This window comes from Colletotrichum orchidophilum (assembly GCF_001831195.1).
Source record: "Colletotrichum orchidophilum strain IMI 309357 chromosome Unknown Scaffold_52.1, whole genome shotgun sequence".
Classification (NCBI taxonomy): Eukaryota; Fungi; Ascomycota; class Sordariomycetes; order Glomerellales; family Glomerellaceae; genus Colletotrichum; species Colletotrichum orchidophilum.
The window spans coordinates 1-24,522 of NW_019173008.1; the positions used below are offsets into that span (position 1 = coordinate 1).

The 24,522-nt window shown below is 52.7% G+C and overlaps 9 protein-coding genes across 9 annotated transcripts; 4 read left to right on the plus strand and 5 right to left on the minus strand.

Moving 5' to 3' along the window:
- Positions 1-1,003: 1,003 nt before the first annotated feature.
- CORC01_06728 (uncharacterized protein) lies at positions 1,004-1,276 on the minus strand (the record flags this gene model as incomplete). The annotated part of the gene is made up of 1 exon (XM_022618367.1): positions 1,004-1,276. The coding sequence occupies one exon, from the start codon at positions 1,274-1,276 to the stop codon at positions 1,004-1,006; it is 273 nt and encodes a 90-aa protein (XP_022475017.1).
- A 258-nt stretch (positions 1,277-1,534) lies between these two features.
- Positions 1,535-2,388, minus strand: CORC01_06729 (calcineurin is a calcium-dependent; the record flags this gene model as incomplete). The annotated part of the gene is made up of 2 exons (XM_022618368.1): positions 1,535-2,116; positions 2,293-2,388. 2 exons carry the CDS (start codon positions 2,386-2,388, stop codon positions 1,535-1,537), a joined length of 678 nt encoding a protein of 225 aa, XP_022475018.1.
- A 3,371-nt stretch (positions 2,389-5,759) lies between these two features.
- On the plus strand, positions 5,760-6,844 carry CORC01_06730 (endoglucanase-4; the record flags this gene model as incomplete). The annotated part of the gene is made up of 2 exons (XM_022618369.1): positions 5,760-5,914; positions 5,971-6,844. 2 exons carry the CDS (start codon positions 5,760-5,762, stop codon positions 6,842-6,844), a joined length of 1,029 nt encoding a protein of 342 aa, XP_022475019.1.
- A 1,672-nt stretch (positions 6,845-8,516) lies between these two features.
- Positions 8,517-9,799, minus strand: CORC01_06731 (uncharacterized protein; the record flags this gene model as incomplete). Its single annotated transcript, XM_022618370.1, has 4 exons — positions 8,517-8,537; positions 8,607-8,655; positions 9,146-9,313; positions 9,543-9,799. 4 exons carry the CDS (start codon positions 9,797-9,799, stop codon positions 8,517-8,519), a joined length of 495 nt encoding a protein of 164 aa, XP_022475020.1.
- Positions 9,800-10,680: 881 nt separating this feature from the next.
- CORC01_06732 (fungal specific transcription factor) lies at positions 10,681-12,426 on the minus strand (the record flags this gene model as incomplete). Its single annotated transcript, XM_022618371.1, has 3 exons — positions 10,681-11,618; positions 11,672-12,303; positions 12,395-12,426. The coding sequence occupies 3 exons, from the start codon at positions 12,424-12,426 to the stop codon at positions 10,681-10,683; spliced, it is 1,602 nt and encodes a 533-aa protein (XP_022475021.1).
- Positions 12,427-19,914: 7,488 nt separating this feature from the next.
- Positions 19,915-20,121, plus strand: CORC01_06733 (uncharacterized protein; the record flags this gene model as incomplete). Its single annotated transcript, XM_022618372.1, has 1 exon — positions 19,915-20,121. One exon carries the CDS (start codon positions 19,915-19,917, stop codon positions 20,119-20,121), a length of 207 nt encoding a protein of 68 aa, XP_022475022.1.
- An 85-nt stretch (positions 20,122-20,206) lies between these two features.
- On the plus strand, positions 20,207-20,602 carry CORC01_06734 (uncharacterized protein; the record flags this gene model as incomplete). Its single annotated transcript, XM_022618373.1, has 1 exon — positions 20,207-20,602. One exon carries the CDS (start codon positions 20,207-20,209, stop codon positions 20,600-20,602), a length of 396 nt encoding a protein of 131 aa, XP_022475023.1.
- A 159-nt stretch (positions 20,603-20,761) lies between these two features.
- On the plus strand, positions 20,762-21,001 carry CORC01_06735 (uncharacterized protein; the record flags this gene model as incomplete). Its single annotated transcript, XM_022618374.1, has 1 exon — positions 20,762-21,001. One exon carries the CDS (start codon positions 20,762-20,764, stop codon positions 20,999-21,001), a length of 240 nt encoding a protein of 79 aa, XP_022475024.1.
- A 709-nt stretch (positions 21,002-21,710) lies between these two features.
- Positions 21,711-23,529, minus strand: CORC01_06736 (major facilitator superfamily transporter; the record flags this gene model as incomplete). The annotated part of the gene is made up of 4 exons (XM_022618375.1): positions 21,711-22,030; positions 22,110-22,348; positions 22,424-23,263; positions 23,327-23,529. 4 exons carry the CDS (start codon positions 23,527-23,529, stop codon positions 21,711-21,713), a joined length of 1,602 nt encoding a protein of 533 aa, XP_022475025.1.
- Positions 23,530-24,522: the final 993 nt, after the last annotated feature.

Below are 24,522 nucleotides of genomic sequence, written 5' to 3' on the forward strand. Positions count from 1 at the left end.
GGGTGTAGTCGCTCCGCAGCCGAGTTGAGAGACTTTTTTTACGACGCATGAAAGACCAAGCCATGGCGCTTCAACAAGACATGAACAGTCACTCAGACGTTGGCCAACCACCTTAAAAGACAAATCATCAGCGGAATCAGGTACGGGATGCGATCTCATGACGAGGAAGCAAATTCCCAGTCAAAACAAAGTTCAGTCTATTGATGTTTGGCGTGCAAAGGGAGGCAGCTCATCAAGTGCGTGCGCACGCACGACACTCGAGTCTGGATGCCTGTGGTATCTACTACTAAACCGCTCCTCAACGAGATCACGCCACATGAGAATCGAGAACCTTGAACTGCTTCTTTATATCATACAATGTAGAAACATAGCCCTACCAACTAGCCTGGGCTCGGGTCTTCCGGAAGAATGCGGCAAAGTCCCATTACCTCGCTCCTGGTCAGATAGCGACGTGCAACTGCGGCAAAGGGAAGAGGGGCAAAACAATAAACAAAAGATGCTGGCTTCTGCATAGAGCCGTGAGGATGGATGAAGATTCATCAATCAGAAGCAAGGCTAAAACCCTCGTGATTGCCACCTGAAGCTCAAGAGATAAGACCATTCCATACAACAAGCCGTTTTCCTTCCCGCGTCGGCATTGTAGGGCAGATGGAGATTACGCTTCGCTGGATCCAAATGCTGTCATGCAGCATGCTGCCAGGTGTGTTCTCATGGATTTCTATGCCCTTGTGAAGGAGTGGACGATTCCCCCAATTGTTGAAACAATAGCCGCTGACGCGGAGTCAATGGCTTGCTTTTCATTAATGAAGAGTGGCAAGCATGTGTTCCGGTTTTTCCGATTTTCTTTCCCCAATTGAAGCGGTCTGCGGCCTGTTATCCGCAGAAAAGACACAATTCCGCCAGGCCAACAGGTGGCCAGGTAGTAACTTATGGACGAAGGCCGAAGAAGTCGTGGTCCAGCGGGTCAGGGGGTAAATGTGCCTTACCGGGGCTAAGCTTTGTGTCAAGTAACGGGTAAAGTGTGCCCAGCCGGTCGCGAGCGTGAGATGAGATGGGATGGTTGGCTGGCGTAGTGGAGCTTGGTTGGTCCTAGGCTCCTAGCCTCTCTCGGCCGGGCTAGGATGGGAGCGGCCAGGGCATGTGTTCGTAGTCGGGGGAAGCCGAGGTGCCGATGACTCGTCCGTGCCGATGGCCCGGTATCCCTGAACCGCCCCCGTCGCAGATATATCAGTAAAATGGCCGTCCCTTCCGCTTTAGGTGCAAAACCTCGCGCCATCAATATTTCCAGCCGTTTCTCGAATCAATTGTACGGCCGAGATATTCGCGATGCATCGAATGGTGTTCGGGTCCAGTGTATGGATTTTCGTAATTTTTGATGCGGATTAGCAGCACACGATGAGAAGCCGTTGTCATTGGAAGATTGTGATCGTGCACTATATTCGCGCTAGCCCGAAAGGCGGGTTCAATAATTGTAAGAAAACATGCTTAAACGAAGCGTAAAAATGAAGTCCAAGCGTTACCTAGCCTTCGGCGGCTAGTAAACGTGAGTCTTGCCATACTGGTTGATGTAAGCCTTCTCACTGGCGTGAACCAAAATAGGACCGCCCAAAAGCTCCTTGGTCTCAAAGCCAGTAGGCCACTCATCTTCCATCTCCTCTCTCTTCTTCCCCTTGGGTTTGCGGTCTCTCACACGCAGCTTCTCAAAAAACACATAGGCCGCGTAAAAGACGGTGCTGGTGTTGCCGGCTACGGGGCCCTTCTTGTTCATGAAATTGGTGAGCAGGTTGGGCGCAATCTTGTGATCCGACCCGGCGCGGTACGCGGCTTTGACAATGGCGCGCAAGAAGGCGGCCTTGGTGACGCCTTCCTTCTTGAGGATGGCGCGGATCTTGGTGCGAACGGTGTCACAGGTGTCAAAGACGGGGACATTCATGTCGTCGTCGCCATGGAGTTCGATTCCGGAGAGGTCCGGGAGGGGGTCGTTCTTCTTCTCAGCAGCCTTCTTTTTGGTCGCCTGCTTCTTGGGGGCCGGCGCGGCGGCGGCATCATCGTCACCACCATCGGCGGCGGCGTCCGACTTGCGCTTGCGGGACTTGGACGCCGGCTTCTCGGCGGGCTGGACGTGTCACGATGTTAGCGTGGGGCGCGACGTCACGGCGTTCAATTCTGAGGCAAGAGTAGACGAGACAAAAGAGACAGTATTCGAATCGTGACGGAAGCCAATTCTGAGATGGCTCAATGAGGCGCAGATTGTTCTGAGATTGTAAATATGGTTCTTGCGCTGCTGCGTACCTCGGCGGCTTTGTTGTGGCCCACGACGCGGTTCGCGTCGGTCTCGCCCAACGGGACGGACGCGGCAGCGGCAGCGGCAGCTTTTTTGGGCGGCATGTTTTAGGACGTTGCGGAAAGTGAATAGCGGGTACGGCTCCGGCGAAGTAGGCGAAAGTCGTCTCCGCGTCGGATAATGTCTGTGTGAGAGTAATAATCTCGGCGTCTTTCACCGCGTGTCTGAAGGAAGTGGTTCAATGCCTTGAGCGAGCTTCTCCCAGGTCCCAAAAAAGCTGCCTACGTAAGAGACACGTCGGGTGGGCCGGATTCGGTAAGTGGCCGACAGGGGCCCCCAAAAGTCGCGGTAGGTGGGAGGGGACGGGAAGGGCAAGAACATTGATAGAAGCATAACGTCATCAGATAAACAGACACGGGACAAGACATGGGACGAATATATTGACCCATAGACACTTTAGACAGATGCAGTGAGACAGGGAGGCAGCTCCTTTTCCGATCCAATATCCGTTCTATTGAAAATAAAAAAAAATAAAAAAGTACTCCGTAGACACCGGAAAAATTGGGAACGGGCAAGAGCAGAGTGGCAGGAAGCACGGGCCGGGTTAAGCGAGGGGCTCGAGAGGCAGAAGCTTGCGATGCCGTGCAGGCAGCCTTGGAAGGTACAATCAAAAGAAATTGGACGGAGGAGAGAAGGAAGGAAGGAAGGGACATTTTTGGCCCACGGCTGCCAAGAATTGATGATGGGTGGATCGATCGAGAGGGCCAAGAAGATCCATCTCACTTACCCCTGTACAGATACAGATACGTACCCTCGAGAACGTGGAGAGGAAGGAGGTGGAAGTGGAGGTTGCAGTTTCAGGCCGCGCGAATTTGGGTTTCCAACGAGGCCATGGATGATGACCGTTGACCGTTGACCGTTGAGTTGGACAATTCGACCATTCGACCCGGGACTAGCACGATCATTCGCTCCATGATAAGGTAGGTACGAACTACCTCAGTGTCTTTCTTAGAAGGGACGCGGGTAAGACGAGCCCTGGTTGAACCGTCCGATGTTGGAACTGGCGTCCAGCAGCAAGGGACCCTGCCTTCCCAGTTCCCACGCAGCTGCCCTTGGAACCACTGCGGACATGATGACTGAAAAGGGGAGGAACCCTGCAGCACCATTGGCTATTCGTTCCATTTGAGATGGTAAGTCCCAGCGCTTCCCAATGAGTCCGCCAACGAGTCCGAGGAAAGTCGAGGGAAAAGAGGGGTGCTGGTCAAGGCACAGAGTTGCGGCTGCACGGCGATCACCCAAGAAAGTGAAATCCTCTGCCTGCCAGCTGTACCCCTGACCAGACTGCATTCAACATTGGCATTGAGTGATGTGCCAGCATTAGGTTGCCCCTTGGTGACACCGCACAGGACACTGCACAGCACACACCTGGAGTCCTTGACCCCGTCGAGCACGGATCGGGATCTTTTCACAAAGTCGCAAATAGATTGCTGTCCCGAAGCCCAACGACATGCGCTCCCCTAGACTCTCCTTTGTCACGCAGGGCCGCGGAGTCGGCGCGGAGACCATAGCCAACATCTCACCAGCCTTCATTTCGTTCCCACCGCTCGCGCAAGCGCCCGCCGGCAGTTCCACTGGCCCTGTGAAGCAGATACCGAGGCAATGGCTACGGGGCGGTGACTGGCCTGTTGCTCGTTGTTGATACGAAGCATGCATCCGGGTCCCTATCGAGGTTGACCAGCTCCCGAATCGAGCTCGTCGTTGGCGAGGCTCTACGACCAGATGCGCTGCTTCGAGAACAGTCACCAGGGGCCGGCCATGAGCATGTTTGGTCGTCCAAGGTGGGAGACCAGACGTTCGAGATGAATACCAAGCATCGCCAAGCCTGCCATGCTTCCTTGTTGCAAACAGCTGGATCATGGATGGTGGATCGTCCATCATCAAGGCGTCAAGCCCTGAGAGTCGCATCATAAGTCATCAGTGATCACAGACATGCCAACCCGTTTCCTCCACCGCTATCCACTCCGGGTTGCTTCTTTACAGTACCCGCCTCGACTCGTCATCCCTCCCGGGCTTCAATCTCCCAAGTCTCCAGTCAATCGGGTTTCGGCTCACACTCACACACGGGAACTCGTCCAGGACTGGCCTGCATGTGCCCGCCCAGTCAGCCAGGCGGTGGGCCTGGGTCACTCGCTGCTGCCAGCCAAGCATTGCCCTGCCGCCAGCATCAGCGAGAAGCAAACTCGGCCAGCCAGCACTGACCACCCACCACCTCCTTATTCGTACGCTCAGACGAACTGCCATTCCTTCACCTAAAAGTTCATTTCTCGCCTCGCTGCCACTTGTGCTTAAGCCTAACTGCAAGTCTCGCTTGGCGTTTGCTGTCTGACCCAATATGATATGGGCGCAAGTGCGCTTCGGCTCATCTCCTCCAAACTAGCCCACGATTATGCTTCCGTCAGTCGCTGGCCCCCAAGTTTAACCTGGAGTGGAGCGTTGACAGATCTTCGTGGCAGATGGTACTATGATTTTCCTCATCGCCCATATACCATCTCATAACCAACAGGTCTTACCGCTCTCAAGCGAGCTGCGAAATGCCTGCCGTTACTGCGCCCTATCGCCTTTCATCTCATTGCCGCGCCGCCAACCTGCACTAGATACCTAGATGGTCTTGCTCCAACCCTGCACTGCGGGATGCAACCAGTCACCACCTTCATTTATGCTGAAACGGCTTGTTCTCGCCATGGCTGCTCGGCATGGCCACCACCCCCGCTTGTTTCCCGCCTTTCCACCTATGGGCGCATTTTCAGCCGCGATGGCCTCGCTTCGGCTTCTGCTTGCGGTTCTAGAGCCCGGCTCAACAGCGGGGGGATAGACGCGGTTCCACGGCCCCCTTCTTTTTTGATGCAGGGTGGGCGCCTCCTGCTTCAACGTCGACCCCCGCTCTGCGATTCCACCTCATCACAACCTGTTCGCAATCAACTTGTGCCTGGCCAACGCAGCCTGGACACCGCCTGGCCATGGATTTGCACAGGGACTCGTTGAACATGGCCCCTGGCTCTGCTCCGTGAGGCACGGAAACGGGGCCGCAGTCGTCCTAGCATACCAACATGGGATGAGAATCGGTGCTGTCTCCTGACGAGCATGGTCGAAATTGCTTGAACCCACGCAACGCAGGTGTACGCCACGATTCAATGGCCCACGACCATGAGCGCTAATCCAGTCCATCTCGAGATATAAGGTCCTCTCCTCTTCGTCCACATCAAACCTTCTTACTCTCTTTTCTCCCCATCCAACAGGCTCACTTCCACAGCTTTCCATTCCCACACTCTTTTCCGCTTTTCAGCACATTTCTTTCATTTGACACTTCATTGATTGAAGTTCACTCTCTTTACGACTTGAAGTCTATCCACTCTTTCCACGAACCGAAACCAAAATCCAACAACAACAAACTCCCACTTTTGTGAAATCTGCAAAAATGCCTTCCTTCAAGAACTCCGCCGTCCTTTCCGCCATTGCTGGCGCTGCCTCCGTCATGGCCCACGGTCACGTCAACTACTTCACCGACGGCTCTGAGCAGTTCGCTGGTTACGACGTCACCTCGCTCCCTTACATGAGCAACCCCCCCGACGTGTAAGCGAGGCCGCACCTTGGCTCGTCCATGACATTTGATACTGACAACATTGTAGCTACGGCTGGAAGAACACCGCCACTGACAACGGCTTCGTCGACCCCACCACCTACACCGGTCCCGATATCATCTGCCACAAGAACTCCGCGAACGCCAAGCTCACCGCCAAGGTCGCCGCTGGTGACAAGCTCCAGATCTTCTGGAACACCTGGCCCGAGTCTCACAAGGGTCCCGTCATCGACTACCTCGCCTCCTGCGGCACTGACTGCTCTACCGTCGACAAGACCACCCTCGAGTTCTTCAAGATCGCCGAGGCCGGTCTCATTGACGCCACCGCCAACAAGTGGGCTTCCGATGAGCTTATCGCTGCCAACAACTCCTGGGCTGTCACCATCCCCACTTCCCTGAAGCCCGGCAACTACGTTCTCCGCCACGAGATCATTGCCCTCCACTCCGCTGGTCAGCAGAACGGTGCTCAGAACTACCCCCAGTGCCTCAACATCGAGGTCACCGGTTCCGGCTCCGATCTTCCCGCTGGCACCAAGGGTGAGGCCCTCTACACGCCCACCGACCCCGGTATCCTCATCTCCATCTACAACAGCTTGAAGTCCTACTCCATCCCCGGCCCTGCCCTCCCCTCCGTGTTCGGTGGCTCTGGCTCTGGCTCTGGCTCTTCCGGCTCTGGATCCTCTGCCGCTCCCGCCCCTTCCTCTCCTGCGGCTGCCTCTCCCGCCCCTGCTGCCCCTTCTGCTCCCGCTGCCAGCACCACTGCTGCCGCTGACGCTGCCCCCACCCCCTCCCCTACCTACAGCTCCGTCCCCGCTCAGCAGCCTACTCCCACTGGCAAGGCTTCCTGCGCGGAGAAGCGCAAGCGCAGCCTGGCCCGCCGCATGGCCCGCCAGCATGCCCGTGACGTCGTTCGCCGCGTTTAAATCGAGCGTCTCAATCGAGGGCGAAGGGGAGTCACTTCGAGTGAACCTGGAGCCGTTTTGGTAACGGGATAGCTCAACCACCAGGCTCATGAAGACATGATTGCTTTGTTGGACTTTTTCAAATGTATATATAACAACACTTGTTGGTTTCGTGTACAACACCGACGTGGACTTTGGACAAAGACCTCACCTTACTACCTAGCTACGTACGGCCGTGCCGGAGTATACTAGACGAATGGAAAGGGCGGACTAGGATGGTCCTGCTTATACACTTCACATGATTTCCCATGGCTTCGTGAACACCCCTCCATCATTGCATTGTGGTGAATATGCTTGACTGCTAGTGTTTCGCTGTGCTAACCTTCTCATCCCAGTTGTCGATGGAGGATTACTCGCTCTAATGGTGTTAGTAATCAGCCCGGCTTAATTGTGGGGCTATCCGATGCCCTCGGCACGTCAGTTCCTGTTCCACTGTTATGTCGAGTCTGGCGCTAGAGGGGGAACAATCTGTTGGAAACGACGATTATTTGTGGTGATCCATGTCTCTCGTCTGAACTTTGTTTTGCATCGAGGCCGCCCCCCCCCCCCCCCCCCCCCCCCCCCCCCCCCCCCCCCCCCCCCCCCCCCCCCCCCCCCCCCCCCCCCCCCGCCCCCCCCCCCCGGCGGGGGGGGGGGCGGGGGCGGCAGGACTGCGCGCCGAGTGTGGGTGCCCGGCGGCGCGTCCCCCCCCCGCCCCCCCCCCTCGGCTGGAGCGCGCTGTGCGGTCAGTCCGCGTCGGTATATCCGAAGACCTGATTCGGGAGCTGTGGGAATGCTTTTTCGAGGTCTTCTAGGAGGGAAACATTTCGTCGCATGATTGCGCGGTCTTTGCACTTCATGAAAGCTTTCGCCAATTTGCCTTTTCCTATAAAGGGTACTCTATGTCACTTTCACATGCACAGATATGTATTTTCTTATCTGCCCGCCTCCCCTCCCCAAGCGATAGTTAGGTCTCGAGTCTCGTTTAACGTCTGAGTCTAATTCGTTTCCTTTTCTACAGCAAAGCGAGTGAAGTATTATCACAAAATCTGCCCAGTATCAGAAAAGCTTTGTCTGTGCTGTCCACCACGTGCTTTCTCACGCGGCCCTCACTCGCACTCAGCATCTGGACTGAACCTTTTTCCTCGGTCACTTTGGGTTACAATGAGCCGCTTTCTATCCACTTCAGATGCCGATTCGTGTGCTGTACCTCGTGATAAATACTGACCGTATGTTTCTTTTTGTCAGAGGGAATAGGTGCTAGAAAAGATGACAAAAGTTTCAGCTTCCACAAGGTGATTTACTCATGTTTTCATTGGCAAATGGGCTGAAGCGTCAATGATGGAAGCGCAGTTTGCTCAGCTGGTAGGAACTGAACAGGTGAATAAACAGGCAGATTTCGGTCTCGATACGTTGAGCCCATGAATCGGCATCGTAAGATCTCGACGTACGTTCTGTCGCTGCTGAATGGATTGAGTGGCATTGGCTTTTGCTGCTGGTACGTCTACAGCCTTTGAAATTTTCAGGGTTGAAAGGGAGTCGTGGGTCAAGGTTACTAACACAGTCTTGCAGGTCTCGTTATTGGAAGTCTGACTATCGCGCGCTTTGGTCGTCGCATGACGAAAATCGTAATGAGTGTTTACGCCCTGATTAGTTACCACGGTTGTGGTTCCATCTACAATGGAGGAACATATTTTCGTGGGGAGAAATCCTCAACTGTACGGAAAGATCTACTCAAACGTACAGAGCTGTCTTTGACGGTTGTTGGAATGTCGACGTCGGCTTCGAATTGGCTGTTGCTTCCGTGTATTAGTCAGAGATCGTCCCAACAACTCCCGTTCGAGGAATGGTTGTCGAAACATAGCGACCCTCCAATGGCGTACGCACAATCCTATACAAGAAAGGTACGTAGCTTGGCAGTCTGGACATAAACTTCATCTGCTGCGGAAACGCAAGCTTCCAAGATAGCCGTTCTACGTCATTCCCTCGATCGTGTTATCATTAATTTGGTCCATCCCGGAGCCGGAGGTAGGCATGAGCAAAATTTATCGTCGTTCAACATTTATGTACCAACTCTGAAAACCAAGTCCTAATTCCCCAGCTGGCTCCTCCTCTGAGACCGCGTCAACGAAGCCAAATAAGCACACCATCACCTCTGCGCAGGCACCATATCCGAAGAAGAAATTGACCACGACTTCTCCAAAAATCCAATAATCCCTACTCAAAGAGCCCGAGCAAGGCCGAACAGAGGAGCTCTTCCAGGGCGTGAACCTCAAAGCGCACCGCCATCGCCGTCGGTGTGTCCCTTCTTCCAGCAGGCGACGGGCCCGGCCTTTGTGTCCCACTACGGCGCCGTCTGCGTCAAGGCGCTCGGCACGCGGAACCCGTTCGTTGTCGCCGTGGGGTTCGTACGCGGCGCTGATCAGGGAGCTGATCATGACATGTCTGGTCCTGACGGCATCGGGATTGGGCGATGGTATGAGAGCTTGTCTTCCTCCGAGTAATCATGGTCCCTATGAAGGTCACCACGAGACTTCCGTTATTATAAGCAAAATGGTTCGGATTCGGGCTCGAATCGGGGCCCCCCCAGACCTACGTGGTCGTCACAAAAGTGCCCAGCCCCGCGGCCTCCGCGACAGGCCCTAGCGTGTTTTAATCCTCGTTAACCCTCTTTATGAACGTTTTGGTCAAATTTTCACCCTTCTCCATCTCCTCAACGGCGCCATTCGAAGCGCTGCCGCAGACCAGAATCGGTTTCAGCTTTTGGCCAGCATCATCGTCTGCTCGGCGCTGTTTTCCGTCTTCTTCTGCGGCGTGCCAGAGTGCGATAGGGCGGAGCCTGGCGGTAGATTGATCACGTTTCATAAAGCCGTGCAGTTGAGGCGCTTTGAACAGCATACGATATAGGGGGTTACTTGTCAACGCGGCCAATGTCATTGATGAGGAGAACGGTGGTTGTTGGCCAGCACACTCCGTAGGTCAAGTAGGGCCCGTGAACTTGGTGGGGAGGGAGGCCCAGAACAGTTACGATGGAAGAGGCCCACTGGCCAGTTTTGTGTGTATAAGGTATGAGAAAAATAGAAACAAAAGCGTCTGTCCCGAGATCACTTCGCTTCGTTTTGCGTTGTAAACCCTGCGCGGGTATTTAGCGAGGCGTGTACGATTGATTGATGTTTATTCAGTTCCACGTGTAACCCCGCGGCATCCCTTCCCTGGTCAAAAAGTATCTGATCGCGTGTTGTTCATCCTCTCAATGACACATATACTTCCCCACATAACTTTCCGTGAAACCTTGCGTCGTGGTTCATCACAAAATCCTACCCAATCGCTTCTAGTACCCAATCTCTTCTAAGCCTTCTGACTCGTCGTGATTTTAAGCTCCCGAGGGCGAGATTATACCCGCAGTGGGACGCCTTGGCATGCTTGGCATCATTGCCCGATTCGGGTCATCCCGTAACTTTCTCCAAAGGCCTCGCTATCGGTTCTAACAAGGAGGATGCCAGGCCAGCTCATCTACAGACGATTACCCGATCTGGTCTCTGCGAGCTTGACGGCCGCGGAGCTTGCAGATGTGGTGAGGTCTCGGTCCCAACTGAGCCGAGCAGGCATTACTTGCCCAGGTCTCTCGATCGTAATTCTGTCGCCACCTTTTTATAACAGGGTCGCATAATTGTGGTGACCGAAATATCGACTTGGCTTGTTTGACGTTTCCTTTGCTTCTGATCGAAGACGAGAATGACTTGTGGCCGGGTACTCGACCTGCTCTTGGCAATCACGTGCTCCGGATTTCAGTCGTCCAGGTTCTAGCCATTGTACTGCTATGCCCAATTCTCCGGACTGATACCAATGTTGCCCACACTCCAGCGGTCCAAGTCCATATGGCCGTCCTCGTCCCGCTCCTTCTCATCAATTGGCCGCGCGAATTCGGTCAAGAACCGCAACATCCACCGGTCCATACGATAGCTGGTATTCATGCTCTTGCGACACAACTCGTGGAATGTCTTCAGTCGGGCGAAGCAAACCTCCAGTGCTGGCCAGTACGCTCGCAAAGCGACCAGGGTATTGAAATGACGCTCGAGTGTAGCGCGGGCGTTTGCAATCTCAGCCTCATCCGTCTCGAAGAGTAGGGTATGAATGAAGATGGATGAGGTGATGACAATGATGTGTCCGAGCATGTTGAACTTGGCATCACACCCTGGTGTTGTGTTTGCAAGATCGATGATGCGTGACATGGAAATGGCATTTTCCTTGCATTTGCGCGCAAACATCTGAGCGGTTGGTGAAGTAGGGAAGCGCTGAACCTCGTCGAGGTACTGGTAGTAAAGTAGCTGGCTATAGTGATAGTGGCCAGTGTGCACAGCGATAAAGATCCGACCCAGGCCCTGTGAGGCGAAAGCGTGGAGGTTGCTCGGGGTATCGCGGAGGTTATGGGGCAAAGCGACCTCCCATGCCTCGAGCTCCTGTGATAATTGAGACACGGTCTCATCGATGTTGGTCACATCAACATCAGATGTGAGACTCTTGATGGCGTCATTCACCCTCATCAGAATACTATTCAGCTTAATCATCTGAGCGATGAGTGAATCTTCACGATTCGGTGCGAGTATAAAGTCAAAGTGGTTGTTGTTTGCCCGGGTCATGTTGAGAAAAGTTGACTCGTTCATGGGTAACGGGACATCCATCCTGCGGTTCATGAGGCGCGGAAGATTAACTCCAGTGGACGACCATACATCGATCATGCAGAGCGACCAATATACTATGAGAGTCAGTGATTGGTAAACGTCATCAAATTTGAGGTGGGTTTTCTACCTCTGATGTGGATCTCCCTCTGAAGCGGGTCTGGGGTCGGCAGGTTAGGTAGATCAAGATAGTTGGCTATTCTGCACGCCGCTGAGTAGAAGATGGTTTCTGCACCTGCTTCGCCCTCTACGATAGAGTACGCGCCAAGAAGCACGCATGCTTGTGCGGTAGTGAGTGAGACGTCGCGCAAGTTGAGCAGTAGATTGCCCTCATTTGCAAAGAGCTCCCCTCTCGAGATTGGCGGTATCCCATTGAAGATGGGATTGGAAGAGAATCGTGCTGATAGCGCCATCATTGCGTAGACGAGCACTAAAGGGGCGGTCCCCTCGTGAAGATCCAGCATGAAGCTGGGCCTGTGAAAGAGGGAGTGCAGCTGATCGTGTATATACTTGAAGTACAACTCTACGAGCTCGAAACATAGTGGCTTATCGGCAACAGCAGCGGAAGGAGTTATGCCCGGCGGACTAGCGAGCATGATTTCGGTGACAATGGGCGTCTTTGGTGTTGTGATGGATATTGGACTGATGGGAGCTGCCTTGGGCTGGATGATGGTCCCGGCCCGCGAACAGGCAATGTTCTGAGCCGCACAGTAAGTGCACTGGCCGCCGCCGACGGGGACCTCGCATTTTCGCCGTCGCGCGCTGTCATGTCGTCGGTGAGCGATGCGCCCAAAAGCCAACGGGCTGGTCCGGAGAGAGTTCAAAGGGGAGAGAATCCGCAGATATGACTTACCGACACGCCGAGCACGCTGTTGAGTATCTCATTGTTGGCCTGGGGTGTCGTCGCTGTCGTCTCAGTCTGGAAAATCGCTGGTGTAATTGTTGGACCACAGTCGATATTTGACGTCTTGTGCCCTGGCGTCAAGCTGTCCCATCCGGTGATGTTGTCGTCTCGCCTGGTCTGACAGGAACTCGCGCGAAAGGAGCTGTCGATGTTCGGAATGAGGCGATCAAATCAAAAAAAGGCAAGTCACCTGTCACCTGTTTCCATCCAAGTGCCTCCTTCCCCCGAGCCACAGATGCAGCTAATGGCCAGGAAGGCGCATCTTCCCCGCTTTCCCACAACGATTCCCCGGGCCCTCAGTGGTTCGGCTGTGATCACTGCCCCGTATATATATGGGTCTTCTCCGCATTATCGACCTGGCCGTTCGTCTGGGCCCCCAGAATTGTCGATCTAACCGACATGGGTTAGCTTGCAAGTGGGTCGCTCGTGGGAGTGCGGAGCGACGAGCCGACGATTTTCTGGCCGCCTTTTGAGGTCTTCCCGTTTTGTTGCTACTCTTCAATTTCCCCATTCTCTCCTGATCCTGAATGGGCAACTTTATGGTTCAATACAACTCTCTCCAGACCTCCAATACCGCGCCCACATAGATCTCCGGCTCGAGGACCCGTGGTTTGTTGGTTCATGTGAATGGATCCCGTTTCGGTGAATGCTACGCTTCCAAACTTGGTTGTATTTCTCGTCCAATCAACCCCGCCCGCAACCTCAGTCCAATATGGCATAGTTGATATGAGGGGTCCTTGTTCTAAGACTGCCTTCCTCTCGGTCCTAGCAAGTTGATCAGAGCCCTCCAATCATCCTGGGCTCCGAAATGTCCGCCGATCGTTCCTGTTTGCCAGCACTCTATCGGCGAATTGACTGCAGTAGCCGGCTGAACCTCGACCAGAAGAGGGTCCGATTCAGGTAAAGTGCTTCGATAATTGGCCCCGTGGAAAACAAGCATTGGATGGCCTGCCTCCGTCGTCTCCGAAGGGCCGACTTCCTCTTCCCCAGACGGGAGCTCCCGCAGCCTACCCGTCGGCCACGCGGAGAAGTCCTCAGAATGCCGCGGCATTCGCCTGAGGCTTTTCTGAACACGACGGGTGTTCAGGAAACTCGGCCGACTGATGCACCCATAATCTGTCCTCTTTGTCTGCATGTAGCCACGGGGTTCGGATTGATATTCCCTGAATTGGGCTCACGTGTGAACGTGTTCATGGACCAGAATTGGGGTAGTACTGCATTACTGCCTCTTGGACTCGAACCTACTATTTCGCCATTTTATCGACATTGGTGGAGATAGGCAGTCCCAGCATAGATTATTTATATGCCACCAAGTCGTCCGCTCATATATCATCCAATCGTCAGTCTCTTAAGTCAATATATGAAGTGATCGGAAGAAGCCGATGGTAGAGAACCTTTCTGCACCTGTCAGTCATTCGATTTGAAGACACATGATAGAAAGCTCAACTGACCTTATGATAGAAGTTAGGACCTTGGCATGCTGTTGTTTTCCGTTCCTCGCGATGGCTATTGTCCCAAGAATATAATGGTGCGTTGCCATGTGTATGTCAAATTCGTCACGACGACCAATAAGCTCTCTAGATGAAAGAAAGTGGCGAGGTAATGTTGCGAACAAGAGTTGGCGCAAGTGTTTCCGTGCCTCTCCGTTGAGACATGTCGCCGAATCCAGTGCGGCGCTTCGGATTTGACCCGCCCCTCGTTTGATGGGCATAGTTTCTTTCTTCCCGGCCTCTGTGACCTGTCCACGTCCCATTCCGAAATGGCGCCACATTACGACCCAGGCATTCCGTCGTTGCGCCGTCTCTTTCAAACTGCTCCAAGTCTCCCCTGGTTCATATAGGTTGATTTTGCATCCTCTTGTTGGCTGTCGTAATTGGCAAAAGCACGTCGTCCCTGAGAAATATGAGTGTCGAGTAGATGCGTCGGTAGCTTGATTTGAAAACCTAAGGCCGAATATCGTTTCTGAGAGCGGGCGACTCCGGAGGACGAAGGATATGCCTTTCTGACGGAGTCAATGAAGATGACTTTTGACGAAATAAGCCTGATGCCATTCACAGTAAAGGACAGCCAACAGGGAAAAAAATCTCGTCCAAAGTATTCAAAGAAAGGGAAGTGGCCCCCAGAGCAGTGTTATGTAAACCATTTTCAATCCCGAATTCCGCCAGAAAGGAGTGGGTGAATAAACAATATCCGCCAGTCCCGTCCAAGCAAACCCGCTAGTGGTGGGAAACCGTTGCACGGGACGGCGTAGGGAATGCGGGGAGATCTGCGGGAGTGACACGGCTCTTTCCAGTTGGTCGGTCTTTTCGCTGCATCCACATCATACAGATGCAGGGATGAAGACGTGCCATGATGGTAACGCCTGGGTGAACCGAGGACTACATTCCCTTCTGGTTATTCAACTTTTCTATCAGTCAATCACCTCCCTCAAGTTCCCACCAGATGCTCTATTTGGGTGCCATGTCATGATAGCTCATTCCATACAATTCATCTTTGGTATCAAAGTCTGAAACGTCACCTCAATCAATCTTGCTTTCTCCTTTTTCCAAGGCTCAGAAGGGAGTTTCTTTAGTGAGAGCGCTCGTCCCTTCAAAGACGGAGAGCTAAAGCATGGATCGGTTCCCCTTGGGCCAACAGTTAGTAACCTGCTACAGGTCTTGGGAAATTCTGGGGAATTGCTTCCAACATATTTCATTATATTTGACATGTGTCCCTTCTATTAGCCATTGAGCCGCATCGTGCTGCAAATGAAGAGAGAAAGGCCAGTTCACTAATCAATCATTGGTGGGAAATGGTTTGCATGGCATAGGACACTACGGCTAATAGTAAGACATTAACCGTTCTAGTGTTAACTCAAAGCCAGTAAGCAATCCAAAGCCTTGTAAACGTCATGAAGTCTAATCTCTTGACATGGAAACAGGCACCACATACACTGCCGTTCGCCAAGTTGAGTCTATATACACAGTGTACAAGCATGATCTTGCAACACGGTCGCTCTTGCGGGTACGCTTGGTTTCCCTTCACAACATTGGGAACCGTAGTAAGCTTCCCAGCGCTCACCTATCATCGCCAGTAGGAATGATATCGTGATGAGTTTCGAATTTTAATGAAGTTCCGGGGGTTGGGTGAATACCCGACAGGCACGGAAATTGCTCCTATCGCGTCTTCAATCATTTCCCCACCAACATGCGACTTTCATTGATGTAAGAAGCCTTAGGTTTTGACTGAAGATATCAATAGTAAATGATATAAGAGAAAAGGGATCAGATGTTACTAAGTCAAATTCGACTGATTGTACCCATGAATTAAGTCTTTTCTCTTTTCCCTCTTGGCAACGCTCCGTGGCGGCCATTGCATGAAATGAATCCCCACAACCTCAAGTTAAAGGGACGCCTGCTAGGAAACATCGCGGATGAAACTTGCAACACCAGAAGCCAAAATGCTTATGAACGACGTGCATTTATATTTACGCCAACCTCGACCGTAGGGGTCTTTTCCTTGTCTAGTCAAATGTAGAGAGCTTTGTAATTGTTGGTTTACGTAATCACAGGGTGATTTGTTCGATCGAACCGTGGTGACGAAGGCTCAATTAACTTGTATTGATCTCTGCGTGAAGAGGAAAAGAGAGGTTCCAACCGTGGGTTGGATCGCCGGTTTGAACGCTGATATAGAGACCCTCAGATGGCCCCTGCGCTGGCGCTGACTCGAGGTCGAATTGGGCTTCCAATCCGACAGTAATGTACTCAGAAGTCTATACACACTGTAGTTTTGAAAGTAATCAAAGCTACCTACATATTATTAGCACCCAACGCCTACAGTCTCTTGACTTGGGAATTTTAGTTAGACAGTTCGCAGAGGGGAAGAATGTCTAAAATGGCATAGCAAAGGTAGTATACATGTCTATCACGTGGCTCTTGGCTTTCAACCTTTAGCCGGTGTCTAGTATTTTCAATGTATAATGACTTTACAAAAGAACCAATCCTAGCTGTGAATGCTTTGTATTCTACGCGGAAAATCTGCCGTATGCGTAGAGGAAGTCAAGTTACTTTCCCATCTGACGTAGCGGGAGAACGATGTAAGCAGATGCAACCTTGCAGCTTACGCAAGGGGCGCTCTCCAAGTTCGTGCCGGATGCGGGACGGTCGACCATGAAACTCCTAAGCAACTGAAGGTTCTGAGCCGAAAATGTGGCTCAAGCCAGCATAGGCTCCGACCAGTCAGACAGGGTGCCAAGCTGCACGCTTCCGAGGAGATGGTCCACACAACCGGTGTCATGGGCCGGAGGTATCTGTGGAAGCGGAAGGCTGCTTAGTAGGCTAAGTTGGGTTCGATTCTTGGCGGCGCTAAGTAGCATTCCAACCGAACAGCTTACTTTTAATAACGCTCATGAGCCTGAGGTATATTGCAGCCTAAAGCTCATAGATTCTAATCCAAACAGATAGATCATGTTTCAAAGGTAAATACTAAACGTACCTAATATGTAAGGGTACGCTATTATCAGGGGTCGTGAAGAAGCAAGAGTTCGCTGAATAGGTTAAGTTCGGTTCGGTTCCTATTAGAGTCAACTAGTGTTTTAGCTCAATGGCTTACTTTTGTATCCACCAACCAATACTCTTGTACTTTGTAGGGGATCGGAAAGTTACGAGTTTCGTGTAGGCTGAACAATGGAAGAGTCCGATTCGAACAAGGTGGTGCAAATTCAACGAAATCGTCCTCCCATCTTGACAGGGAGATAAATGCGCGACCCTGCACACGGCGATCCACGGTTTCGGGTCTGCATGAGACGAACTAGGACAAACTTTGGGGAGGGAAGCATCTGGTCGCACACCGCCCTCGGCAGTATGGGTAGATGTGCTGCGCTAAAGTGTGCCATCTTATATTTCGGGCGTCGAATGGTAGATGGAATCGAGCGTCTGACTCGCCTGTTCAAACAGCGAGGGTTTTGTCGGGCTGTATGGTTGAGTAACTTGATACTTTTTGCCATGCGCGGTGCCCTAGTACACAGATCCCCCTTTTCTGGGCTTATTGAAAAATGGAAGTGGTTGGTTTAAACGAATAAGTCACAGGTTGTGTGTGTCTGACTCTCGCGTGTATGAGATAGTCCATATTACATGCGGTTCACACGCCAATCCAATAGATCTGCCGCCTTGACAAAATTATCATTCAGCGGGAGCTATATTTGTATTCTACGGGTTGCAATGCGTCGGTCTAGAGGCGGTGACGGCGGACACTTCTGAGGAGCCAAAAATGAATATGACCTTGACTACAGAAGTTCTTCACAGCATGACAAACGACATTCTATGAGTATTTACCCTTGTTTCCAAATGAGTGCTTTCACAGAAACGTTACAAACCCCTGAATGTTGCTCTTTCCCCTCCCCACTTTTCCCGGAGAGCTTTGGTTCATACGCAGACTATCTCACGTCGCATATAGTATCCCCGTTAGGCGTTGTTTACAGAGTATCGACCATGACTTCATGGCATGTGCAGGCTGTATCGCCGGCTTATTTATCGCATCAATGTCCACTATCTTCTGCCTCCACGATATATTGGACATTCGCATGTGGTACTTGGCTCTGACTTTATGGGATCCCTCGTCCCGATGGTACGATTTGGCCTGGATTGGCTCACTAGGATTAGAGGTAAAGTATAGGTTTTCCCCGATCATTTTGGACGACTTGCCTGAATCTTCCACTTTGATCTAGCCAAGCGATCGAATACTATCCAGAAGATGGGCAACGTTTTGACGCTCACTCGAGCTTCATCCAATGCCGGTCGACAGGAGAGACCCGAGCACATCTGAGGCTGGCAGGCTGAGAAAGAGACGACTGAACGTAGACCCGATTGGGGAAGGTTGAGGAATGCATAAAGTTACAACCACCCGATCGGCAGCAGCATTCGCCTCGGTATCGGCTCGGTATCGGCTCGGTATCAATTCGCCTTCAACCTACACAACTTATGACATAAAAATACCTTCTGGGTTCTTCGATACGTTCTCTGAGTTCAAGCGTGGTTCTAGATGTTGGGTGCAAGCAACCCCCCCGTGAGCCACTCATTTCAATTGAGAGTGGGTTTTGGTTATTGTAAAGGAGCAGAACAATGCCGGTGCCGGAATACGAGGTTCATGTGGCACATTTCCTGCCCATCATTTGGTGAGGAAACCGGTAGGTCCAACTCTCACTTCTGTCGGGGACAGCTCGGGCCTCTGGAGAAGCTCTCTCTAGTTCTTGCACCGCCGATGCTGTGAAACAATGGAGAGGAGCTACGGGCAGAAGATTCAGGGCAGGTCAATTTCGATGTATCTCCCCTTTTGAGGACAAACTTGCGCGTGGAAGGTCCACGTTACCTGCGACTTCAACCGGCTCGAGTCCTCGTCGGCATCAGTCAGCGGCGGCAGCTCAAGTTGCCTGCCGGCGTCCCAGACCCCCTCGGCGGCCCCCACGAACCTTTTCGCGTCCATCGTCCCTAGCAGGAAGAATATGCATTGATTATGCATTCGTTCGTGTTGCTGTCCCATGTGTCGGCGAACCAACGCATCGGTACCCTGCTTTATCCACAACCACAAAAGTCCCTCGGGACATCATCCATATTTACACAACTTTTCAGCCCTAGGGACGTGGAAATGATCCAGACGCGGGTACGTCTCTGCCCGTGGCAAAACATTGGATGATGCTGGAAGAAGGTTGCGGTGGACCAACTTCCACCGGGCGCCCTCTCCTAGAAATACTGCTCGACACCGGCAGCGATCCGTGAATTTATCGCCGCCTCCATCCACCATCCCCCCGGTGGACGATGCCTGAGTCAGCCTACATTGGCAGCGAGCAGATTATCGAAGAGTCTTTGTTCAGTCCTCCCGGGCTCTCGGTCCACTTTCACACGCCCAGGTTCACAATGCCGGCTCACGATATCTTAGGAAAGACCAGGTAGCGGCCTGGCTTAAATTGCTGTGCTCGGGGTGTCTTATCCGAACAATTCTTTCAAACTTTCACTTGGCAGTTGCCCTGCCCCCAAAGTAACTCCACAGCTTTGCCTATCTCAGTAGAGTTGCGCCCCAGGCCGGGCAGCCGGGACGTCTACCCACCTCCAAGAGCTCCTTGGCAACTCTAGTCACGTCCATCAACTTTATTTCGGTTGGAAAGACCATTTTAAGTTCCCCTAGGCAAGATTGAGGAGACGCGCTAGCGTTCTGAAATGAATCGATCCGAGGACTAATTGACACATATCCCGCTGCACTCAAAAGTAGTGCCCCGCCAGTGTCTTGGCTAATATACGTTTTATCGATCGTATCTTGCCAACAACTTTTTGAGACTTCACCTTGCACCTCTCTACAACACTTACAATCCGGATAACGAACGCCCAACCCGCCAACATGACGAACATGAACGCAACACCACACTCTGCCGACCGCATGGGCGCCAGCACGAGGAGGCTGCGAAACTCTTGTGACTTTTGTACTCGCTCGAAGCTGAAATGCGATCATTCAAAACCGTCCTGCCATCGCTGTCTGCGACGCGGGCGAGATTGCGTTTACAGTCGGGTTCGGAAAGCTGGCAGGCCACCCAAGTTGGCAAACAAACGACAGAGTGCTGCCACCACGATATCGGAAAATCAAGCAGAACAAACCAAAACGGAATTACTCCCGTGCACCCCCAGTCCGAGCGTGGCTTCATTCAGTAGCATCGGCAGCATCGACTGCGTGATGGACACGGCGGCGACTGACTGTTCTGACAACCGAACGCCGTCCCCGTCCACCAGCAAAACCATGGAGGCCAAGCTTCTCGACGATTTTGACGGCAACCCGTCTACTTGGGTTCACAGTCCCGGAATTTTACCCGCGCCCCAAGACCTTGACTGGTTGCTGCCCTACAGCATGGACAATAATAGCTCTTTATACGGCACAGACTTCTCCATGGAAGACCTCCTCGCTCCGGACATGCACAGCCTCACATTCATGTCTCCGTGGTTCTCAATAGAAGAATCATCGCCAGCTCGGTCATTGCATCAGTATATAGGCCTTCCTACGCCAGATCCACTATATGATACCAGAACCTCTTATCCCACTTATACTCCAGGGACCGAACAATCGAAGCTTTGGCCAGTATCAACACCTGATGTAAGCCAAGGAGGCTACATCACCCGCGCCTCGCTGAGCTGGTGAACATCCCCGAGCACCCATCTCACGCTACCAGGGCCAGCGAATGCCTTTTCTCTCTCCTCTTTCAATTGTCACATGCAACTTTTTAGTGAGATGGACTCATGAGTACCGATAAGCATCCTCCTCGACATTGAAAACTCTAAACACCAGACGAGTGGAATCATGCGAACTTGCCAGGACCGCAAGCAACGCTCAACCCTCTCTATGACGATGTTGTGTCCTGTCATCGACTGGGTTGTCGACAGTCTGGGCAAGGTTCTCTTTCGCAGTGTTATCTTCGGCGGCTCGTCATTTCCGTCGTTTTACAAAACAAGAATGCGCCGCAGGACGGCGACTTGGGTCAGGGCGGTACTGGAATCCCGAACCTGTGTATATATGAGCTGCTCAAGGGCCGACTTCTGAGTTTTAGGCAGAATGTCGATAGGATAGGTGGCGAAACACAAAAGAAGTCGGCCGATGAGCCTGCATATATGGAGTCGGATTGTTTGGCGAAAGCGTTGGGGGGTATGGGGCAGGATATCCGCACAACGCTGGATAACCAACTTCGGTTGATGGAGTTACGGCAGTCTTGATGGCTGGTGAATTGAGAATCAAACCAATGTTACCACGTGTTTCCTGTTTCTACTAGCAGTTTCCGGAAAGGAATCTTGACCAAGACCACGCCGTGTTACACCCCCTAATAACTGCTGGAGATTCATGTCCGGTGCCCGGCCTGACAGTCCGACTAAGGGGTCCCACCAGGGCCCCTGCTGGCGTATATGAGGGGACAAGGGCACAGACTAGAGCAGAGCAGATTCGATCCTTTTGTTACAATACACACCTACCTTGGGCTGGTCTTCTATACGTGTCTCACTTCTCGCCAATGCACCTGACAATGCATTCAGATGGTAAGCCAAAACCTTGTTGAACAAGTTCCCAATTCAACTTGAACTTTGTCATCCAAGTAAGGCTTTGGTTTGATGGATTTTGCATTTCAAAGGGCCAAGCATTTATGTCAATCAAACCTACGCTGGTTTCACTTTGCCACTGGCAAATTAGTAGACAGAGGGCTTGAACACGCGGATAACGCGCTCCCAGAGCTCCAACGGTGCATTGCGACATAATCCTACAATCAAACCTCCCCTACAATATCATGATCATACTCGGGGTTGACCCAATCAGGCTGTCCTGCCTTCTGTCTAAGTGCTCCTCCAAACTTGTGCAAAAGCCCCAACGCCGGTATGCAGAAGAAAATAGTGATGATACCATGTCCCGCAAATGTCCAGGTATAGCCCACACTCGTGACCCAGGGGGCGATGAAGAAGGGATCGATAAAGGCGCTGAGGTTGAGAAGCACTGCGTAAAAGGTGATGACAGCCATGCTCTGAAGCGGGTAGGCGTCGACAATGTAGGAGCAGATGGCCGTGTTGCCCATTTGGATCCCTGCGCCGACTGTGATGGGGAGAAACGGTCAGTACATATTATTGAGGTTTCCATGACGAAGGAAGGAAGGGCAGTCGAAAAAACGTACACAAAGCAAATGCAACCTGCCCGACCATCCAGTGGTATGCCTTATCAATACTCACACCCCAAATGATGAGGCCGATGGAAGTCAGCAGAGCCGCGGGATACGCCAGCCACAGACGCATCTCTGCAGTCTTTACGCCTTCATTGCGCTTCGCGAGCTTGATCACAAGCCAGTCGCTCAGTTTTCCGGAAAAGAATATTTCAGAGACTAGAGTTCCGACAATCAATCCAATGAAGAAGAGTCTGTGTCACAAGTTGTTAGCTTCTTCGATACTTCCTCTATCCCCCAACCCCGATTGCCTTTTTTTCGTCACTTACCCCTGAATTTGCGGCGAGTAATCAATGTATGCCACAGGAATCATCGTAATAACCGACAACACCCACCAATACCACCCGAAACAGTAGACACCCGTCGCAATGGGTACCACGGAGAACTTGAACAGCTTCCCGAACCGCACGATCGAGGCCCACGGCTTGGGGTGCTTCATCGCCGGCACGGGCTTCACATTCAAAAAGCCCAATGTCTTCGTCCTCGCCACCTCCGGCGCCCTCCTCCCCACCGACCCAATGGCCTTTTCGTCCACAGCGCCGTCGCTTGTCGGGGCAACGACACCTTTTGCCTTGGAGAGCATGTAGTCTCTCGGATACAGCGTCTCGGGCAAGAAGGCCAGCTCCGCGACGAGGATCACGGCGAAGAAGATGGCCGTCATCCACTGGATCCAGTAATGGTCAATCAGGTCCACGAACCCGCCAATCAGCGGTCCCGCGAGGAGACCCAGGTCGATGGCCAGGACCCAGAGCCCGACTTTTTGTCCGCGCTCGTGCTCGAAGAACATGTCGTTGATGATGGCCAAGCCGACGGTCGCGGCGGGGCTGACGCCGAGCCCTTGGAAGAAGCGAGCCGCCATGTATCCGCCGTACGAGGGGGCCTTTGCGGCGCCAATGGTCGCGGCGAAGGCGACGAGGGTGCCCGCGATGAAGATGGGCCGGCGGCCGATAATGTCTGCCGCGGAGGACCAGAGCAAGGGGCCGATTGCGAGGCCGAGGGCTGGGATGGCGACGGTCCAGTTGACCAGCTCGAGGGTGAGGGAGTATTGCTCCTGCAGCTCGGGGAAGGAGGGCACTGTTGTTGTCGTGATGTAGGTGAACATGAAGTAGCTGTGGATCGGAAGGAGGTCAGCTCGAATGCATCCCATTCACACGGCTCATGGTGCAACGTACAGTGCCATCACGATAGCGAGGATCGTGTTCTTCTGGGAGGAAGACCAATTGAGGGGGTCCATTGCGTCGCCCGAAATGGGTTGGGGGTGAACGCTGAAGCCATCCTTCGTAAGTGTGAGCTCCTGTGTCGTCTTCCCGATGCCATTCTCCTCGGGTCCTGTTGATGATCCAATCTTCTCCTTCTCATTCATCGAGTCCGCCATTGTGAATTTTACTTTCCCGCAATGCTGTGGTTCCAATGATTAAGTGGCTTGAAAGCGAAAATGCAAGCAAAAGGGGGAAACGCCAAGAGTATCTTAATAAGACAAAAAAGGACCTCTATAGCCACATTGATTCAGATCAATCGACAAAGCGACGGGATCGAGCTGCCCATGTGTATATATGTGAATACAAACCTGCACCACCTCCCGAGTCCCCCTATCTCAGAAAAGTCAATGATCAATCGATAGTCATTTGCAATGCAAGGACACCCTCCGCACCCTTGCAGCCCTGTCTGTGCCTATCCCACTGAAGACATCGAACCAGGACTTTGGAAGACAAGCTTTCGGATGGGTACAAGAACAGGCGACGGCAGCCACCGGCATCAAACCACCGTCACGACCCCCCTGCCTTCAAAACCCTCATGTCCCCCAAAGTCGTGTTAGGCAATATCATTGAATAATCCCGTCCTCACACCTCATTGGTTGAGTTCTGATGTCTGCCCTGGCTCTGACCTGGCACGCCTGGCATCTTCGCCTCTCTGCTTGCGTAGTAGTCGCAAAACGCTCTAAAGATAAGGCCGGGGTGATGGAGAAAGGGAGGGAGGGGGGGCGTCGGAGGGACGGGAGTGTGCCGGGGGCGAGGGGAAGACCCGCCAAGAGATAAGGAAGAATGTAACGGCAGCCCCGTCGAGACCTTATCTCTCTACCTCTTTCTCCTTTCCATCCCAAGTCTCCCGTCTTGCGTCTCCCACGCTTCGCCGAAACTGGCATTACCGCGGCAGATGACGCTGTACTACACTAGTCAGATTTTCTGTTACTCGACTGATAAGATGCCGTTCCCAAGACGTTGGAACTGACATTTCTTGTCTCGATGCAGAAAGTCTGCGGCACGTCGTGCAGATGGTTTTTCTTTTTTTTGCGGGGAATCTTCAATCGTCTCGCGTGGCGGTCCCGGACCAACGCTACTGTCACTCACGTCGCCATGTCACTACCTCA